General features: G+C 42.9%; 1 protein-coding gene across 6 annotated transcripts in view; it reads left to right on the top strand.

Annotated features, from left to right (window-relative positions):
• Positions 1-20711, top strand: part of LOC122938486 (LIM zinc-binding domain-containing Nebulette) — a 235380-nt gene that overhangs the window by 201129 nt on the left and 13540 nt on the right. For 2 of the 6 annotated variants that reach the window (XM_044294027.1, XM_044294029.1), the window contains 12 exons: positions 426-536; positions 1940-2050; positions 2130-2240; positions 6661-6771; positions 8144-8248; positions 11590-11682; positions 13474-13566; positions 13661-13753; positions 15102-15194; positions 17137-17241; positions 18954-19125; positions 20556-20648. In XM_044294027.1, the coding sequence (XP_044149962.1) occupies positions 426-536; positions 1940-2050; positions 2130-2240; positions 6661-6771; positions 8144-8248; positions 11590-11682; positions 13474-13566; positions 13661-13753; positions 15102-15194; positions 17137-17241; positions 18954-19125; positions 20556-20648 (1291 nt within the window). The remainder of the gene's footprint in view (positions 1-425; positions 537-1939; positions 2051-2129; positions 2241-6660; positions 6772-8143; positions 8249-11589; positions 11683-13473; positions 13567-13660; positions 13754-15101; positions 15195-17136; positions 17242-18953; positions 19126-20555; positions 20649-20711) is intronic. The other 4 variants (XM_044294030.1, XM_044294028.1, XM_044294031.1 and 1 more) reach the window with 4 other exon arrangements.

The following is a 20711-nucleotide window of genomic DNA, read 5'->3' as shown; positions in this document are numbered from 1 at the left end:
AGTAGTATGAATGTGAAGTTTTATTCTGACAAATTCTGCTACTGCCCTGAGTGACAGCTGCAACCTCCAACCAGGAGACCACGACGTAGAGGAGATGTCACTCAGGGTAGAGGAGAGGGGCTGTGAAGAAGCACAATGCAGATAGCCCTTCACGGTGAAGCTCCGCTCTCCTGGACACTGGCTGGAGCAGAATGTAGCAGAATAAACGTTCATATTCACACCACTCCTGATGAGAAAAGCCCCACAAAAGATATGTTTGTACTGTTCTCCTCAGCCCCTTCCTAGTGCTCAAAACTGCTGACAGATTCCCTTTAACTCATAAGTGTTATGTCTTAATTTCCTTTATCTCTTTTCTTGTGATTTACCATAGTAAATGGGCCATGGGTAAAACTGTAATCTCCTAGTTATGATTTCTTTATTCTCAGAAATTATACCGGAAAGAGTTTGAAGAGACAATCAAAGGAAAAGCATCAGTGGACCTGGAGCTGACCCCAGCATTACTGCATGCCAAACATGCCATGAACCTGGTCAGCGAGGTAGGCTTTTTTAATTGCATCTGTATATTACTAGTACAATAAAATTCCTATAATTAGGCAAGCATCAGCGAGGAGAGATATATTAGGTATTCTGGATTATTGGACACAAAAAAATACATAAAGTCATAAAGGACGAAAGCTCCAAATTTTATGTAATTAATCAGAGGAATTGCCTAATTGGTACTCTTCATCTTCTGCCTCCTGGTCTTGTGGTTCAACATGATATTCTAATTTTCTGGCTATAGACAAGTTCTGGATTATAAAGCTTTGATTGGTTGCCATCTTAAAGGGGTTTTCTGATTCCCTCCCCGCCTAAAAATAAAATAAAAATTGACCATCAGGAATCTGTTAAAAAAAAAAATATCTTTTGAAAGCCCCTCTGTTCCAGGGTTGAGGCAACGTTCAGGGATATGTCAGCACCACAGTGAATGGCTGCAGAGGTCAACCTGACAATGCCATCACTTCCACCATGCTGAGGACCAGAAGAAATGATGGAGGCCTTTGCACTTGAATGGTGGGGCTTTCAAAATTTTTTTTTTTTTTTTTCTGCCAGTCTGAATTTTTTTTGCGGGGTGGTGGAGGTTGGACTATCCCTTTATAGGAATTTAATACATTCCAGGCAACTTACGTAACATTCGGTGCATGTACAAGTTAAGGGATGAAACCTTCTTCCCCTGTCCCCTTTAAGAACAGTAAGATATAGTTAAAGAAACTACCTCCATTGCCCCTCTCTGATCATTTGGCGATCCTCTGACTGTTATTCCAAATGTTTCCATTCACTGACAGCAGCAGAGGTTTTTAAAGCTAGAACACCCAGAAACACAGACTATTGTAATACTGGATAACTTTACATCATGCAATGAAGGAGATTCGTTCACATAAGCCTGGTAATGGACAGGGGCGTAGCTAAAGTCTCTTGGGCCCTGGTACAAGAGTTCACCTTGGACCCCCCTTTCCCTCAGTGCTTTGTGGCCTTTCTATAAGTCCATTTACACGTCCGCAAGTGTTTTGCGGTCTGCAAATTGCGGATCCGCAAAACACGGACACCGCCCATGTTCATTTTGCGGACCGCACATGGCCGAGCCTGTGATGGAAATACCTATTCTTGTCTGCGGACAAGAATAGGACATGCTCTATATTTTTTGTGGGGCCACGGACCGCAAACACGTATGCGGATTGCAACGAATGGGTCCGCACCCGTAAAATTGCGGATCGGATGTGGACCCATTCATAAGGACGTGTGAATGGACCCTAATACTGGTGTTTTCTTATGCGGCACACTTTGGGCCCCCTCAGGCTCCTGGGCCCGGTAGCGACTGCTATCTCCGCACCCCCTTTAGCTACACGTCTGGTAATGGATAATAACGTTGTCTAATGGCTCCATGTCTTTATTTCCTTCTTAGAAGGAGTACAGGAAGGACTTGAAAGAAGGAATCAGAGGAAAGGGTTTGACGGTTCTGGAAGATACACCGGAAATAATCAGGGTGAAAAACGCTTCACAGATATTAAATGAGGTGGGTGTAAGAAGAAAGTGTGATTATAACAGATCGTATGTTACATATTTGTGAGCGATTAATTTTTTTTATTGTTAAGAAAGCGTATCGGAAGGACCTGGAAAATGATATCAAAGGAAAAGGCATGGAGTTCAGCGCGGACATCCCCGATATGATCCGAGCCAAGCGGGCAACTGAAATAGTCAGTGAGGTAAAGGTGTTCATACTCCGGGCTCATGCATTATTCACATCCATAGAATTCTATAGAGCCCCTACTGTGCCTCTGTAGGGTCCCCCTCCCCACTCAGTAATAAAAAATAAATTAAAAAAAGGGCACTTGTCATAATTTAAAATTTTAAAAAAAATGTTTGTACCACGAAGCTTACTTTTCTAGAAGTCCTACCTTGTTCTCCATGATTTTTTTGATACTGTAATTGTAAACACGACAGAATCCACAAATATTACTTTTTGGGTTTCACCGTACATATTATGGTAAAATGATGTCATTACAAGACTCTACAGACTCTAATATGCAAAGAGACAAAGCACTACAACCCCCAGTATGCAAAGGCACAACGCACTACAACCACAAGTATGGAAAGGGACAAAGCACTACAACTATTGTTCCTTTGCATACTTGTTTTGTTCCTGGACTTTAAATTAAATACAATATATCACCCGGGCGGGCACTGAGAGCAGACAGGCACTAAAGGAACTTAGGCAGCAGACGGAGTCACACAGGCCGGCGCCTGCTCCCCTGCAATAATCCCGCTGGGAAGGGTCACGTGACGTGGTAGACGTGCGTCACGCACGTCCGCTACCCAGGCAGCTCCTGCGATAGCCTTAAAGGACCCTGTCACCCTGACCCTGCACTGGTGAGTAGGCGGACTGATGAATAAATTGCGCTGCCGCTGGCGGGATGGAGTGGGGGGGGGGGGGCGCGCATGCGGACTCGCGGCGCGCTTGTAGTGGGTCAGCTTGGGCAGGGCCGTCTTTAATATCGATTGGACCCTGGGCGAGAATTTACTTAGGCCCCCTGGATTCCGCCTTCCCACACCCTAGCATGCAATCACGCCCTCCACCACAACACACACACACAAAAAAAAATCCCCACACCTCGAGGAGTACAGTGAATTACTGTAAATACTTACAGTTCTGAAGACTCCAGCAGACTCAGGATCAGTGCTCTGGGCAGTGGGCACTGCTCTGCAGTTCAGGAAGGAGACCGGGGCTCGGCTCACCCTAGCGTTACAGTGCACCCCAGCACCCCACAGTATGCAGTATATCACCCTATAGTATATAGCACTCACAGTATGTAGTATAGCACCCTATAGTATACAGCACCCCACAGTATGCAATACATAGTATAACACCCCACAGTATGCAGTATAGCATCCTATAGCATACAGTATAGCACGCCACAGTATACAGTAGAGCACTCGCAGTATAGCACTCCACAATATACAGTAGAGCAGTATATCACTCCACAATATACAGTAGAGCAGTATAGCACCCAGTATACAGCACCCCACAGTATACAGTAGAGCAGTATAGCACCCAGTATACAGCAGTCCACAGTATACAGCAGTCCACAATATACAGCACCCCACAGTATACAGTAGAGCAGTATAGCACCCAGTGTGTGTATATATATATATATATATATATATATATATATATATATTTATATATATATATGGGCATAATATACGTAGTATACCTATTCTCTACTGATTCTCACTGTTTGGTAATGGTGCAGGTTGACGTACCATTCATAGTGATGACACATCACTTCCCGCTATGATTATCTCACTTTACCTATTTATTTATTTTATGTACTTATATAGCACCACTATATTCCGCAGCACTTTACAGACATTAGCATCCAACTGTCCCCAATGGGGCTCACAATCTAAGGTACCTATTAAAACTCAATCTGCAATATACCTTTAAATAATTTTTATTTTCCAAGCTACAGTAACCAGAAGGAATTTGCCTTTACAATAGTTTCATAATCATAAACCATCATGATAAAATTAGCAGATATAGAATCTCATTACCTGCACCCTGAGGTTTCATGACCTGATGAAGGCTATCTATTAGGTTATGTTACATATTGTTCTTCTTGGGAATGGAGTAGATTATGGAGTCTGGTATTATTTTAGATGGATCACAGTTATTATAATTACTTCCCAGTCATAATACTCACATGAAGGCCACGTGTAATTACTATAATTATCTTAATGGGTACAAATGAGGTCTTTCAGAAGAGGCAATGGTTCTATTCTAGGCTTGGGTCTATCTTAGAAAATAGCAAATTTTTCCAGCTTGAAAGTATGTGGAGCATATTTGCTGTGAAAATGGATCAGATTAGACACAACTGAATCAATGCAATAGGTTGGAAATGTGTCTTGTATTCAGCGATATACGAACGATATGGAACCTCTTAAAGCTGGCCATACACATTACATTAATGTAGACCAGATCTGCCAATTTCTCCAAGACAGGCTGTCCATCTAAGGCTACTTTTACACTGGCGTTTTGGCTTTCCGTTTGTGAGATCCGTTCAGGGCTCTCACAAGCGGTCCAAAAAGGATTAGTTTGCATTTTAATGCATTCTGAATGGAAAAGGATCCGCTCAGAAAGCATCAGTTTGCCTCCGTTCAGTCTCCATTCCGCTCTGGAGGCGGACACCAAAACGCTGCTTGCAGCATTTTGGTGTCCGTCTGATGAAACTGAGCCAAACGGATCCGTCCTGACACACAATGTAAGTCAATGGGGACAGATCCGTTTTCTATGACACAATCTGGCACAATAGAAAACGGATCAGTCTTGGCTATGGTACAGATAATACAATGACGGATCCACACCAAACGCTAGTGTGAAAGTAGCCTAATGTGTACAGGGACCCCCTGACTTTTTTCTTTTACCGTTGGCAGATGTCAGTAAAGTAGGGTCGGTATGTTTGAATTCAAACGCAAAAACACAAATGCAATGGCACTCTGCAACCAGCACTCTGCCCTGCCTCTATGCTGGATGTTGAATGAGGCATTAGTGTACATTTTGGCCAAAGCGTAATAAGCAACTCACCACGTCAAGGTCGCATCTATGAGTGGTCCCTAACACTAGTTCCTACCTGTTGTGGGCCATGACAGCCACACAAAGTCCAGGGAGCGCAGGTACAGCATGCACGCCAGGCACACTCTGCTTTTAACCCCGTCCGGTGCCATAACAGCTTCCATCGGATCCAGGGATGCAAGTACCAACAGGCATGCTGAGCCCACTATATACTTCTCCTGGAGCCAAATGGCTACTGGTAGGCGCTATAAAAGCAGATTCAGTTTTATACTGACTCCATGCAGTCATGCACACCTGACCAGTTAGTCTGCCCTGGAGGCTGGTTTTAATGTCAGTATAAAACTGAGTCTGCTTATATAGCACCTACCAGTAGCCATTTGGCTCCAGGAGAAGTATATAGTGGGCTCAGCATGCATGTTGGTACTTGCATCCCTGGATCCGATGGAAGCTGTTATGGCACCGGATGGGGTTAAAAGCAGAGTGTGCTTGGCGTGCATGCTGTACCTGCGCTCCCCGGACTTTGTGTGGCTGTCATGGCCCATAACAGGTAGGAAGTAGTGTTAGGGACCACTCATAGATGCGACCTTGACGTGGTGAGTGGCTTATTACGCTTTGGCCAAAATGTACACTAATGCCTCATTCAACATCCAGCATAGAGGCAGGGCAGAGCACTGGTTGCAGAGTGCCATTGCATTTGTGTCTTTGCGTTTGTATGTGTATTTCGCCATAGCAATGTGCACCTGCATACAGGGTTGTGCTGGCTGAACCCCCCATATTTTTTTATGTTTGAATTCAACATACCAGATCCTTTAGTTCTCAGGGGAGATAAGCTGCCACCTGAGAAGTCTGGCACCAGCTTATAGACCCTTTACACATTATTATGCACCAGGCTTGTATCTACAGTACAATGGGGGTGGTTGAGAGACAAACCTGTTGGCTAAATGTATGGCCACCCTAAAAGAGTTATGCCACCATATATGTTACTTTAATATAATTCAGCATGAAAAACAAGTTACTTTAGTAATTTACTTTCTCTTACAAAAAACATGCTAGTTGTGAGATATTCTTTTCACTTCACTATAAAGGTGCCCCTGGTGTTTAATGTGTATAGTAATGTGCCCCATGAGTTGTAGTAAGAAGAGGAATGCAGCAGAAAGGACATACCCCCTGAGCTGCCATCTTGAAATAAATCTGGCAGAGTTGGTTCTGGCTTTGTTACAGACTGTTGTGCCCAATACTATAATGGCTGATGTTCAATGTTTACATCAGTCATGGTATAACCCCTTTATGGCATAAGCCCACATTTATGCAAACAGCATTTCTGTACTATAGAAGGATAACTTATCTTATGCAGTGGGGTTGCCATTGCCACCTACTTGATTTCTACTGATCAAGAGATCCATGCTCATCTTCGTCCAGGTCAATAATGCAGCCTTTGTGCTTTTGTCCCGGGTAGTGGTTGTCTTTTGCCCAGGAACCTGTTTAAGAAATAACTCAATTAACACTGTGTGGGCATGAAGTTCAGTATTTTCTCATTTTATTTTGCTGCCCAGAAAGAATACAAGAAAGAATTCGAAACCGAAATCAAGGGAAAGGGAATGCAAGTGGGTGCTGATTTTCCTGAGTTACAGCATTTTAAGAGGGTCTCTGAATTGGTGAGCCAGGTTGGTACAAGAAGATATTGCTTTCCCGGGACAACTATAGTAGATGAATAAAGACAGTAGATTTTGGGTTGTTTTAATCCTGTGCACTATTGGGGGGGTTTATAGCACAACACCCTTCCTGGGCAGACCTGCGAAGAGAAGCATACTTACCTGCTTCCTGGTGATGGCTCTCAGCTCCTTCTCTTCCCAACCTTGGCTTCTCCGCTCGGGTCCCAGGATCTAAGCTTCCGTTTTTGACGTCGCTGTAGCTAATTACTGGCCGCAGCAGTAACCGCCTCCCCTTACGTCATGTCAAATGGACACGTGACACAAGGAGAGCAGGTCACCTCTGTGACCAGCGATTGGCTGTAGGGGCATCAAAACGGAAGTTTACATCCTGAGAGCGGAGAAGCTGAGGCCAGTAAAAGAAGCATGCTTCCCATTGCAAGTGTGCCAAAGAGGGCGGGGGCTTGACAAAAATATTCGCAAAGGTGCAGTACTGGCTGGTTTTTATGCCTGGCAAAACCCGGCAGTTATGTGCCGGATCTAAAGCTTCTGCTATTTTCGTGGTTCTGCTCCTCTAGTGGACCAGACTAGCATTGATGTGATCATGCCGTAATAAAAAGGACTGCATAGTATTTCAATACGATCCATTTATTGCACTGATGAGCCCTGTAAGAAGGTACAAGGAATCATTGTGGATGATCGGTATGTGTCACCGAGGTTCCTGGCCTCGGTGGAGTAAGAGCCGGTTTGTATGTGTCAGCAGCAGTTGCTGTTTGACACCTTGGTACTTAGCATTGCTGTAATAGCTGATCCGGGACAGCTCTTACTGGGAGTAGTCAAAGTGCTGGGTGGCTGACTACTCCCCACGTTCCAGGCCGGGTTTTGCCAGGCATAAAAACCAGCCAGCACTTCCAGGTGGGGAGGATTACCTCCATCTGACAGTGGAGCTCAGGAGGTCTGTGAGCTTTGATCTGAGGCCTGTGCTGGGCTAGAGAGCGGAGACCCATGTGTCAGGGGAACAGGCCGCCTAAAGTCTGTATTTGAACTTTCTGAGGCAGAACTGCCACCAAGGTGACTCTTGTTTTATTAACTTGCCATTGGGTGTGAAGTAACACCAACACTGCAAAAGTGACGTTTTGTTTTTGGCACCATGTGTGAATAAACACTGAAGTTTGAATTCCGAACTTGTGTTTTTCCTCTGTACTGCGCCCGTTTATCCTAACTACCAGAGTAAATCCCCACAGCCCCTACTAGACTGAAACTTTTCCTAATCCAGTGCAGATTAGTACAGCAGGAAAACCTTTCTGCAAATTGAAATACTATTAGGATTTTCATTTTGTTGGTTGTTTTTCATTCCGATTTTTTTGTATTTTTTTTTCTATTACAGAAAAAGTACAAAGATGAAGCTGAAAGACTGAGATCTACGTATTCTATTGTCGCAGATACCCCCGAAATAGAAAGGGTGAAGAATGCACAAAAATCCATAAGTTCTGTGAGTACAGCGGTGGTCGAATGCCTAAGAGTAGTATTTGTTTTATTCCACTGTGTAGAAGGGTGACCATAAATCGTTAACCCCTCTATGGCTACATATAGGGAGGCCCTCAATGACCAACATTTAGTAAGACTGGTGAATCTTACCCCAGTCTTGGTAAAGGAGATAGTTGGAGTGATTTGTACCAAATGTATTAAAGGGTCACTGATTAAACTTTTATGCCATAGTGACCTATGAAAGGTGTTGATCGGTGAGGGTCCAAGGGCTGAAACCCCTACTGATCACTAGAACAAGGAGAGTGAAGTGCTCGAAGAGTGCGATCTCAGTCCTCGCTGAAGGAGATGGACTCAGTAGAAGTCCTTATCTCCTGCAGTAAGGGGAGACATGGCACTAAGCGAGCGCTTCTCACTACTTTTTCTAGTGATTGCTGGGAGTCTCAGCACTCAGACCCCTACCAATCAAAACATTTCAAATGTCGCTTTAAAAGGTGCATGTCTCTTAATAAAAATGGTGCATTTCGAACTGTATTGAACAGGTGTGAATCTTTACCAAAATGTGTGCCATTGTCAGGCTTTATATTCCATTGGAGACCACATGCACTTTTCTCATTACTTTTTAAATTTGGCGAACATGGGGAAAAGTTGCAAATTTTACAGCAAATTTCTATCTATCAATCTCTATCTGTCTAATTGATCATCTATCTACTGTATCTGTTTCTCTAATATCTAGCTATCTATCTATTCGAAGTTCAGGGCAGCACACCTTGTGAAAAAACTTGTAACAATGGGTGCCAGCGGTATTGCACTTACCAAAGTGATAATCAATAAAAATAAATACACCGCAGCACTTCCAATAGGTGAAAATAGTGGGATCCTTTTATTCACCCATGCAACGTTTCGATCCACTTTCTGGGACCATTTTCAAGCAATACATCTCAGTGAAAAGTGCATATTTATGAAGTCACATAATATTAGCATACATAAGTATCAATCAACTTTACATCAAAAAATATACTCGAAGAAGCTCATGTGTATATATAAAAACATCGTGCTAGGAAGGAGATATCATTTTACACATAGATCAATACCTAAAATTTGTCCATATGCAGTAGTATCGAAAAAACACCAATATTTTACATAAGTGATAATTCATAGTGATTAATAATCACCTGTGTGTGCTACAAAAAGTGGGAGGGCCAGGCATGGAGTTAGGCGCGCTCAGTGGTCAATGGATTCCATATCGTAGGGCTGAATACTCGAGGATACAGTGTTCCGGAACTTGAAATGCGCATGTCCGTGATGTCACTCAGGGAAATCACATGACCCTGAGTAACACGTCACGTGACCGGTCACATGATCAGTCACATGAACATAGGATCAAGCAAAGGTAAACAAGTCGCGATAATATGTAATAAGCCAACCTGAATCAGGACAATTCACCCTGGGTATTGTAGCGGAGGATGTGCTGTCCTTCGACGCACTATCCTCCGGCGTATGCAAGTGAAAATAGCAAGGGCCAGCGTCCCTGATTGACATCACTTTTTTCGTGTTTTGGTGTCTCACAACCTGGAATTAACATGGATTGTTTGAGGATTTGCATCATTTAATTTACAGAACATGCCCACAACTTTGAAGATGTTTTTTAAATTTTTTATTGTGAAGCAAACAAAAAATAGGACAAAATAACAGAAAAAGTCAATGTGCATAACTATTCACCCCCCTAAAGTCAATACTTTGCAAGACTGCTCCAGGTCCTTCAGGTTGGATGGTTTGCGCTTGTGAACAGCAATATTTAAATCTGACCACAGATTTTCTATTGGATTGAGATCTGGGCTGTGACTCGGCCATTCCAACACATTTACATGTTTCCCCTTAAACCACTCAAGTGTTACTTTAGCAGTGTGTTTGGGGTCATTGTCCTCCTGGAAGGTGAACCTCCGTCCTAGCCTCAGATCACGCACAGAGTGGTACGGGTTTTGCTCAAGAATATCCCTGTATTTAGCACCATCCATCTTTCCCTCAACTCCATGTAGATTGTAAGCCCTCATGGGCAGGGCCCTCTCTCCTTCTGTACTAGTTTGTAACTCATCTTGTTTATGATTAGTGCAATTGTCTGTATTATGTATGTGCACCCCTTATCATATGTACAGCGCTATGGAATGAATGGCGCTTTAATAATAAATAATAATAATAATAACTCTGACCAGTTTCCCAGTCCCATCCCCCCAGCATGATGCTGCCACCACCATATTTCACTGTGGGGATGGTGTTCTTTGGGTAATGTGATGTGTTGGGTTTGCGCCAGACATAGCGTTTTCTTTGATGGCCGAAAAGTTCAATTTTAGTCTCATCAGACCAGAGCACCTTCCTCCATACATTTTGGGAGTCTCCAAAACTCACAACGTTCCTTAATGTTTTTAGCTGAAAGTTATGGCTTTCTTCTGGCCACTTTGCCATGAAGCCCAACTCTATGGAGCGTACGGCTTATTGTCGTCCTATGTACAGACACTCCAGTCTCTGCTGTGGAACTCTGCAGCTCCTCCAGGGTTACCTTAGGTCTCTGTGCTGCCTCTCTGATTAATGCCCTTTTTGCCCGGTCCGTGAGTTTTGGTGAGCGGCCGTCTCTTGGCAGGTTTACTGTTGTGCCATGTTCGTTCCATTTAGTTATGATAGATTTGATGGTGCTCCTGGGGATCATCAAGGATTTGGATATTTTTTTTATAACCTAACCCTGACTTGTACTTCTCAACAACATTGTCCCTTACTTGTTTGAAGAGTTCTTTGGTCTTCATGGCAGTGTTTGGTTAGTGATGCCTCTTGCTTAGGTGTTGCAGCCTCTGGGGCCTTTCAAAAAAGATGTGTATATGTAATGACAGATCATGTGACACTTAGATTGCACACAGGTGAACATCATTTCACTAATTATGTGACTTCTAAAGGTAACTGGTTGCACCAGAGCTTTTTATGGTCTTCCTAACAAAGGGGGTGAATACATACGCACATGCTAATTTTCTGTTTTCTACTTCTAAACAATAGTTTTATTTATATATTTTTCTCATTTCACTTCACCAACTTAGACTATTGTATTCTGATCCATCACATAAAATTCAGATTAACAAAACATTGTACTTAGGGCTGTAATGTAACAAAACACGAAAAAAGTCAAGGGGGTGAATACTTTTGCAAGGCACTGTATGTTTTATATAGATGGAAGTTTTGTTGAATGATGTAATTGCATAGTAATATCGAATATATATAAGGAGATTTTATCCAATAACCTGTTTATGTCCTGTCATATTGCCTATGTGTGATCAAAAACAAATCTTTCTCTTTTACCTTTAGGTGTTTTATAAGAAGGGGCTAGGTGCCGGCATATCCATCAGGGAGACCCCAGAGATGGAGAGAGTGAAGATCACACAGCAGAATATCAGTGCAGTAAGAACCTCTGGTTTACCTGATCCTCATTTCATCTAGAGATCTGTGGTCACATAGGTATAGGGGCTCCAGAGAACTCTGCAGTCAGATTAGTATTACATAGTAGCACCCTTAGAAATAAATCGGTGACCAATTGTACCCTGTTATACCGACAGGGGCGGACTAGGAACTTAAAGTGGCCCTGGAAAAAATACTAAAAGTGGTCCCGTTTTGTAGCGGGGCCAACACAAGTAGGCAGGGCCTGCAATACCGTATTGTGGCACATTATACCACCCCAACAGAGCCAAATACCACAATCCATCACAAAATACATCCCCAAAAACTTCCACTGGCCATCTGTGAGGAGGACTCAAGCGGCCCCCTGGGCATCGACCCACCGGGAAATTTCCCTGTAAGGTCTATGGCTAATCCGCCTCTGTATTCCGAGTCTTCCAGATGGTTGAGCTACTTTTTGTAGCCATTTTTTGCTCTGGCTAAACAGAGAGGGCCATCCCAATGTGATGTAAATATGCCAACACAGGGCATACTGTTTATACAAGGGTTGCAGGAGAATGATACCATTCTGTGAAATAAAGGGGTTTCTTGTCACAAACATTGATACTAGGATATGCCACCGACGTGTGATCAGAGAGGATCCGAGAGCTGTGACCTCTACCAATAACTCTGGTAGCTCCGCTGCCATTATTTTAATGATTCGGGGGATAGTTGTCTCTTCCATTCCAATCTGAAATCAGTGGCCTATCCTGGCCACGTCTTTGACAAGAGCACCTCCTTAAATTAATCGATTTGCTGTGCATCAATATGTATTTGTATATTCTGTCTATCTGGGGCAGCACGGTGGCTCAGTGGTTAGCACTAGTGCCTTCCACTCCAGCACTGGGTTCCGAATCCGACCAAGGACAACATCTGCATGGAGTTTGTATGTTCTCTCCATGTTTGTGTGGGTTTTTCTCCGGGTACTTCGGTTTCCTCCTACGCTCCAAAGACATACTAATAGGGAGTGCCAATCCTTTCTGTGGATTATTACCACACTTTCACCACCATGGAATTTGCATCAAAATCTAAGACAGATTTCTTTCATCTTGTGTGGATGTACGGGTAAGGTTCCCTCACTGGTAAAGCTAGAGCAGTGATGGCGAACCTTTTACAGACTGAGTGCCCAAACTGTAACCCAAAACCCACTTATTTATCACCAACACGGCAATTTACCCTGAATACTACAGTCCAATATACAGTAGTAATTCTTCCATGTAGTTTATCACTTAGCTATAATAGCCTGCCTACATACAATGCGCTGCCTGTGCTGTTCATAGTGCACCCAGTGCTGATGAATGGCAGGGAAAGTCTAAGGCATATTGGTACACCATAGACTTTTCCCAGGGTGTGGGTGCCCACAGAAAGGGCTCTGAGTGCCGCCTCTGGCACCTGTGCCATAGGTTCGCCACCACTGAGCTAGAGGCTAAAAAATGATAGCCGCACTCGGGCACATTTACAAAGGCCGGCGCCCCGGCACAGCCCTTCACACAGCCCCGCTCCACCCTCGTTCTGCCCAACTGTTGAAAACTTTTTGACACCAGCTGGCAAATGGCCAGTCAAAAAGGGGACTTACGACTATGTTTACTACTAAAATAGTCACAAATCCCTTGATAATTGACACCGATTACATTTTTATACCACCAAGTTGGGTATCCTCCCCTTCCTACATAAGTACACAGGTGCAGGAGATCCTGGCACCCGATCTGTGACCAGTGGAAATACTCTTTGCCCAAATGATTTTTTTCATTTTTACAGGTAAAGTACAAGGAAGATATTGGACCTGCCACAGCAATATCTGACCTGCCCGAAATCAAGAGGGTTAAGGAGAACCAGAAAAACATCAGCAATGTAAAGGAATCCATGAGCTGCCTTTTCAGGTTTTCTGTTATCGGACTATTGATGATTAGTAAATTGATCTAATTGCTGAACTTCCTATTAACAGGTTCATTATAAGGAGCCACTGAGCAGAGCGACCCCCATCAGCATGACTCCAGAGATGGAACTAGCTAAGAAGAACCAGGAACATTTCAGCACGGCAAGTCTTCTCACCAATTTTATTTTATTGTATTTCCTTCTATAGATAAAATTTTATTTTTCTTGGCAGTCATGAGAAAAAAATGTAAAGGGAAAAAAAAACCGGAGAAAGTGGTTGTATCAGAGTACAAAAACACAATTCTGTGCTTCCAGGGACTGCGACACTCATACATGGGTTGTGTATTATTGGTGATCAATATCATTCACTTTAATGTGGCTGAGCTGCAATACCAGACACAACCCATCGACAAGAATGGCGCTGTTTTTAGAATCGCACAACCTTTTTTTCTAATTTCATGCATCTCCTTTAATTTATTTCCTATGGAGCTATTAATTTGATTCACACTAACGTTTTAGTTTTCCGGTATTGAGATCCGTCATAGGGGCTCAATACCGGAAAAAAAACGCTTCAGTTTTGTGCCCCTTCATTGTCAATGGGAACAAAACCAAACTGAACAGAACGGAATGCACAAAAATGCATTCCATTCCGTTTAGTTGCGTTCCCATACCGGAGAGCAAACCGCAGCATGTTGTAGTTTGATTTCCGTCCTGGGATGCGGAGCAAGACGGATCTGTCATAACCCACAATGCAAGTCAATGATCCGTTTTCTCGGACACAACAGAAAATTCCCCCATTGACTTTCAGTGGAGTTAATGACGGATCCGTCTTGGCTATGTTAAAGATAATACAACCGGATCCATTTATAACGGATGCAGACGGTTGTATTATCAGTAACGGAAGCGTTTTGCTGAATCCTGCCAGATCCAGCAAAAAACGCTAGTGTGAAAGTAGCCTAAGGCTGTATTCACATTACTGTTGTGGCTTCTGTTAACGTCTCAAGCCACAACACCCTACTGGATCCGGCATACAACAGATACCAATGGAGCCCGATAGACCCACTGACTTATAGCGGGATCCTACAGGTTACATTGCGCTTTCCATCATTTTGACTGGAAGATTAGAGCTGTATGTAGTGCTATTCTTTCCATCAACTCTGCCAATACTTCTGTCGAGGATCTGAACAACAGTGTGAACAGAGCCTAAAGTACTGTCATTGAGTCCTCATGTACAGTTCACTGCTGACTCCGACCACTTGGAAAGAGCAATTAGGTCATGTGAATTATCTTTACAAAGCAGGATCAAGACAGGCATCATCTTAATTGGAACGATCCACCCTATCACAAAGCATGACAGGTTTATTAGAGTTGATCCTGCTGACATTTGCTCTTTAAATGGCTCCTAGCAAAAATTCTTACAAAGTTCAGTAGGGCCCTTTCAATCCATTATGGTCCTGTTAACCATGGATATTCCACAAATCTTTTATTATGATTCTTTTTTATATTTTCAGGTCCATTACAAAGAAAAAGTTGGCAAAGTCACACCTGTCGGTCTTACTCCAGAGATGGAGAGGGTCAAAAAGAACCAAGAAAATATTAGTTCGGCAAGTGTCATTGACTGAGGTCTAAATGGAGAAGGAGGGAGGTGATAGCATGCAATCTCTGAAGAGCTCAGAATAGTTGTGATCCTCAATAGAGGGCTGGGAGTTCAGTTATGTAATTCTGTGGTACCAAGCTTACAAACCCAGAGGTTCTTACCTACTTTGGACATATGAGAAGAAGATGGCTATGGCTGGATCTCACTTTTAAATGGCAGAGGGTTGTACTGCATGCCAAAAATGTAGGTTTTCTGTAAGTTCTCATGCCTTTTTTTTAGCAATCTGAAGGCATCTCTTCCATTGAATCCCAGGTAGGCCATTTGCAGTGAGGCCTTCATTGTTACCACATATGACTTTATTAGAGGTAAATGAATGTCCAGGGTCTTCCTGGACATTGTCTTTAGGCAGCTGATCTGCCATTCCCTGCTAGAGCAGTATCATGTAGAATATTCGATAATCTGGTCCCACATGTTACCCTTAACGGGATTCATGCCATGTCAACACAGGATAGGTGCTAATTGCCTAATAGCGTGAAGTCCAAATGCTGAAACGCCCACCGATCACAAGAATATCCCTTGTTTAAATGGATGGGTGTGCACTGCCACTCCATTCAATTTCTATTACAATGATGGATATAGTTGAGTTTGAATGGAGCAGTAGTTCTCATGCGTGACCACCGCTCCATTCCAATGGAGGACAAGGGACCGCCATTCTCTTGATCATTGGGGTCACAATGGTTGGATCCCCCAGAGGTCATATACTTAATCATGTGGTATTATGATAAACCTTAATTTTTACCTTTCAGGCAATACTATAAAAAAGGATTGAAGGGCATACAGGCGTTACCATCATCTTTAAAGAGGTTATCCCATGATTGATGTAAAAATGAAAATCAGACATCATATAGTACATGATAAGCTCTAACAAAGCTAGATCCAGCTGTGTACCTCATATGGAACCGGAGATCTCCCCATTTATTGCTCCAATTGTTCTGCTACATTTCTTTCAGGCTGGCAGCTCAGAGGAGTGTCCTTTCTCAGGGGCATGTCCTTTCTGCTGCACTCTCCCTATCACAGCTCAGGGGCATGTCATCTCTGCTGTATCTCTTTCCGTGTAACTGCCCCAGCTTCTAACAGAAGATATGGCTGGTGACCACCTCAGTGAGGTGGACAGAGAAAAAAAGAAAAGAACAAAGAGCAAGTGGTGCTATACAGATACATTTTATTGAATAAGGGTGGGTTCACACTAGCGTTATGGAGTCCGTTACGGGTTTCCGTTATAACAGGGTTATAACGGAACATAACAGAATCCATAGGATGGAATGCAAAACGAAAGCCTTAAAGAGGCATTCTATTTTGCTCCGTCCTAATAGAAGTCTATGGGAAAACATAACGGATCCGTCTGGGTCCTGTTATGCAAAATGGAAAACAAAGTCCTGTCCACTTGCATAATGGGAACCAGACGGATCCGTTTTGATTCACATAGACTTCTATTAGGACGGAGAGCAAACGGAATGCTTTTTAAAGGCGTCCATTTTGCATTCCGTCATAATGCAAGTCTATGAGCAGCAAAACGTCTTATGGATTCCATTATGTTCCGTTATAACCCTGGAAAGCCATAACGGACTCCATAACGCTAGTGTGAACCCACCCTAACTCAGTTGCTAGACTACATTTTTAATTACATGCAATTACAAAAGTATTCAGATCCAGGTGCTGGTTTGAAAAATGTAGAATATTATTCATGGCATGACCCCTTTAAAGTACCACCTGCATAAAAAAGCTAAAAAATGCATAAAAATAAATAAATGCTGCTATATTTAATTTAAAACCTTATCTAGAGCTATAAGCCATAAGTCTGTAGCTTCTGTTTCCTAGAAATTGCGTTTATGCCTTGTATTTGTATTGCTGTTCTCCTCTTCTTCCTTATATCTTCTTGTTTCCTCCAGGTAAAATACAGCAATGACTTACAGCAGATGAAAGGCAGACCTAGCGTAATTCTAGACACACCAGAGCTGAGGCATGTCAGAGAAACACAAAATAATATATCAATGGTAGGATAAGCCCAGGTTTACAGAACACAACTGCACGTTGCTTTGCTGTGCGACCACCACTACCACCAGTAGATCCTGTGGAGGCAACATCCAATATTTCCCATAGACAATGGATGCCTTACGTATAATATCAGAACATAATAAAATAATTCTATTAACTCTGTTTTTGTGGCTTTTTTTATTTTTTTATTAACCTGCATGAAACAGAACCTGACACGATCTGAGAGTGATGTGCGTACCCTGTGTGATCGTGTGCACTGATGAATGGTTTGGATGTATTGTCACTGTTAGGATGAGATTATTATCTCCACGCTGCATGCAATGTGTGCTCATAAATGGATCACTGTATACTGCTATTTTTTGGAATTGCACTGACCCTATATAATATAATTACTTATTTTACAGAGCATCGCCAACTAAGGGCTTCTATATCTCCACCAAATATCAGATATTGATTTGTCTTCTTGTGTCACTCCAAAAAAATCCTATTCAGTCGTTCTTAGTTCTTCTCGATTCTTTTTCTCGACAGTATTTTAGCTCCTATAGGAGAGAAGGGGAAATATGTATGAGCTTTATTGCAACTTTTTTACCCCTGAATACTGCCATAAGATGTCAAATAATACTTCCGTACAGTGACCACAATATACAGCCTTTCAGTACCAAAAAAGTACTGTCATATATTGACCATGGCCAACATTATACAGTATCCAAATGATACTACCATATAATGCCTGCATAAGATTGCATTGTATTTCCTACATCGTACTGCCATTCGGTGTCCAAATAAAACCTGATGGGTTATTGGATATGTCTCCAGGCCTGTCACCTCTCCTGACATGTCTGCTTTAGTAAAAAAAAAAGTGCTTCACATTTAATGACCATTCTGGAGCATTTATTCTTAAAGGGTGGTCCAGTGGGTAAACATTTAAAGCTCACAGTGGGTTAAAAAAAAATAGAAGTGATTCTCACCTCATTATTTCCCCATGCCTCCTGTTCCAATGCTTACCTTGTCCCTGCTGTTTTCATCATCCTGGTCCTCACCTTGACATACAGGAAATACCATGAGTTGTCTGCTCATCCAATCACGGACTGAGGTAGGTCACCATCCTGGCTAGTGATTGGCTAAGCAGTATTTTATGTCACTTCCTGTGTGTGGAAACGGGATCAGGAAGTAGACATCAGCAGTGATAAGGTAAGTACAGAGCAGCGCAGGATTGGCAAGGTGGTTATTTTTCTTTTTTTAACCCACTCCGGGTCATTTACATATAGTTTTTCCCTGCAGGACAACCCCTTTAAAACCCACCGTGAGGGGTTGTCACTGAGTGTTTGCAAACAAAGAAATGCTAAATATGCTCCCTTATGCAACAATATTGGGTAAGTGAGGTATCGCTTTGTTAGCTGGGTAGATTTGCCACCCTGGGGACAGGGAATGTTGGGTGTCAACATCTGTAGGACCTTATTGGTGGTCACCAAACTTTCCTAAAACAGCTATATCTAAGAAACGGCTTAATGGATTTTTTTTTTTAACAAGTTGTCAGAACAAGACAAATAGTAGAATGACTAAAGATATTTTGCAAACTTTTCAACAAGACCTACGAGGTTCTTTTCAAACTGCACATTGTACTTTTGGTATTACATCTGCATCACACACCATTTGTGACCTCCATGCCATGCACGGCCATTACTAACCATTTTCACAACTGTCATTTTAGATAAAATATCATGAAGACTTTGAGAAGACGAAAGGCAGAGGCTTCACCCCAGTACCAGATGATCCAGTGACGGAGAGAGTAAGAAAAAACACACAGATCGTCAGCGACGCTGCTTACAAGGGTGTCCACCCCCATGTGGTGGAGATGGACCGACGACCGGGAATCGTTGTAGGTGAGTTTTTATAAAAGCCTTAGTGGTTGGTCTACTTACCCCTTGTAAACACTCACCGGACTTAGGTGCAAATCAACGTTGATAATACATTGTAATGGCATTATCACTAGAATACGTCTTCTAAGGAGGACCCTGGGCAACAGGATTGGCAAGGCAAGGGGGGGGGGGGGTTACTCCTCTAATTTTTCTTGTTTTTGGAAGGACGGAAGAAATGCAGGAATAGTGGCCAAATAATGATGCTATCTATGAGATCTATAAAGGTATTCCAATATTGCAGGATATGCCATCACTTTATGATTGGAGGAGATTTGACGTCTGGGAAGTACACCAATCCTGAGAATGAAAGGATCGCAGCGTTGATACAGCATCACGGCCCCGTCACATTTTTTCTCTACTCAGTGATGCTCCCAGCCACCTGGCTGTGCAGGACATTACAGCCCGCCCTATTCACTTGCATTGAGCTGTGCTATAATTCTGTCACACAGCGGCTGACCCAGCCCAACTGTGTAGAGCAAGATGGGGAAGCGATAAACCAGCTCGGTTTCACTTTCATTCTCTGATGACACCAGTGAACACCCATAAGATGGAAGAGTTTAGCAGGGCTGCTGGAAGTATCTGCTCCATCCAGATCTGCTGCCTACACTTCCAGGTGTATGCTGACATCATCGGCGCACGCACAGTCGGTATCTGCACTGCTTAGGAAGCAGCAGCATATCCTCTGGGTGTGTGCCAATACCTGGAACAACAGGGGAGCTGTAAGAATACATGGCCAGGTGATTTATCTGGCCCTGTCAATCAAGGTGAAGGTGGCAGCAGCTGGAGCTGAGTGGTGATGATATGGTACTCCGAGGGCTCAGGCCAGCACCTCGTTGCTCCAATTACCTTATTTGCTATCAATAGAAATGTTCTCAGGAACAGCCCAAATAGAACCATAAATAAGTTATTGTTTGAATCCGCTGGATCAACCTTATGGCATGGTATGGCTGGTTTAATAGGGTTGATCCTGCCGGCAGATGCTCTTTGACTCTCGGACAACCCCTTGATGCAGTGGCAAATATCAAATCTATGTAGCGCTTTACTTACAAACTGCAGGGAACAGATAACAGTAGCCTATATTGTCATTTAATACTGCCATGCGGTGCTTACACAACGGTGATTACACACAGTGCCCAAATATTACTGCTATACAGTACCTAAATAATACTTCTGTGTACAGGGTAACGTGTCTATCTTTATAGTTAGAAATGCAGTGTAACAGTGCAAGGCAGGTAGGCTCAACATTACCAAGGTCACCATTTTGCTACCCTCCTCCATTTTGTTTTTTTCCACCTTTCCTGCCATTGTTTTATACTTTGTTGTCACATGTACCTCACCTTTTCTTTTTCTGTTTCTACTTTTCTCATCTCCTGCTTTTTCTTTTCTCAACCAAGACCTTAAGGTTTGGCGTACTGACCCAGGCTCTATTTTCGACATTGACCCAGTGGAGGACAATATTCAGTCCCGGAGCCTTCGTATGTTAACTGGTACAGCAGCTTGAGTTATTTATCTGCATAAAATACAGGGAATTTCACTCTACGTATTCAGCT

This window comes from Bufo gargarizans, chromosome 5, assembly GCF_014858855.1.
Source record: "Bufo gargarizans isolate SCDJY-AF-19 chromosome 5, ASM1485885v1, whole genome shotgun sequence".
NCBI lineage: Eukaryota > Metazoa > Chordata > Amphibia > Anura > Bufonidae > Bufo > Bufo gargarizans.
Note: the sequence above shows the minus strand (reverse complement) of the source record. Positions and strands in the feature narration are given on the sequence as shown.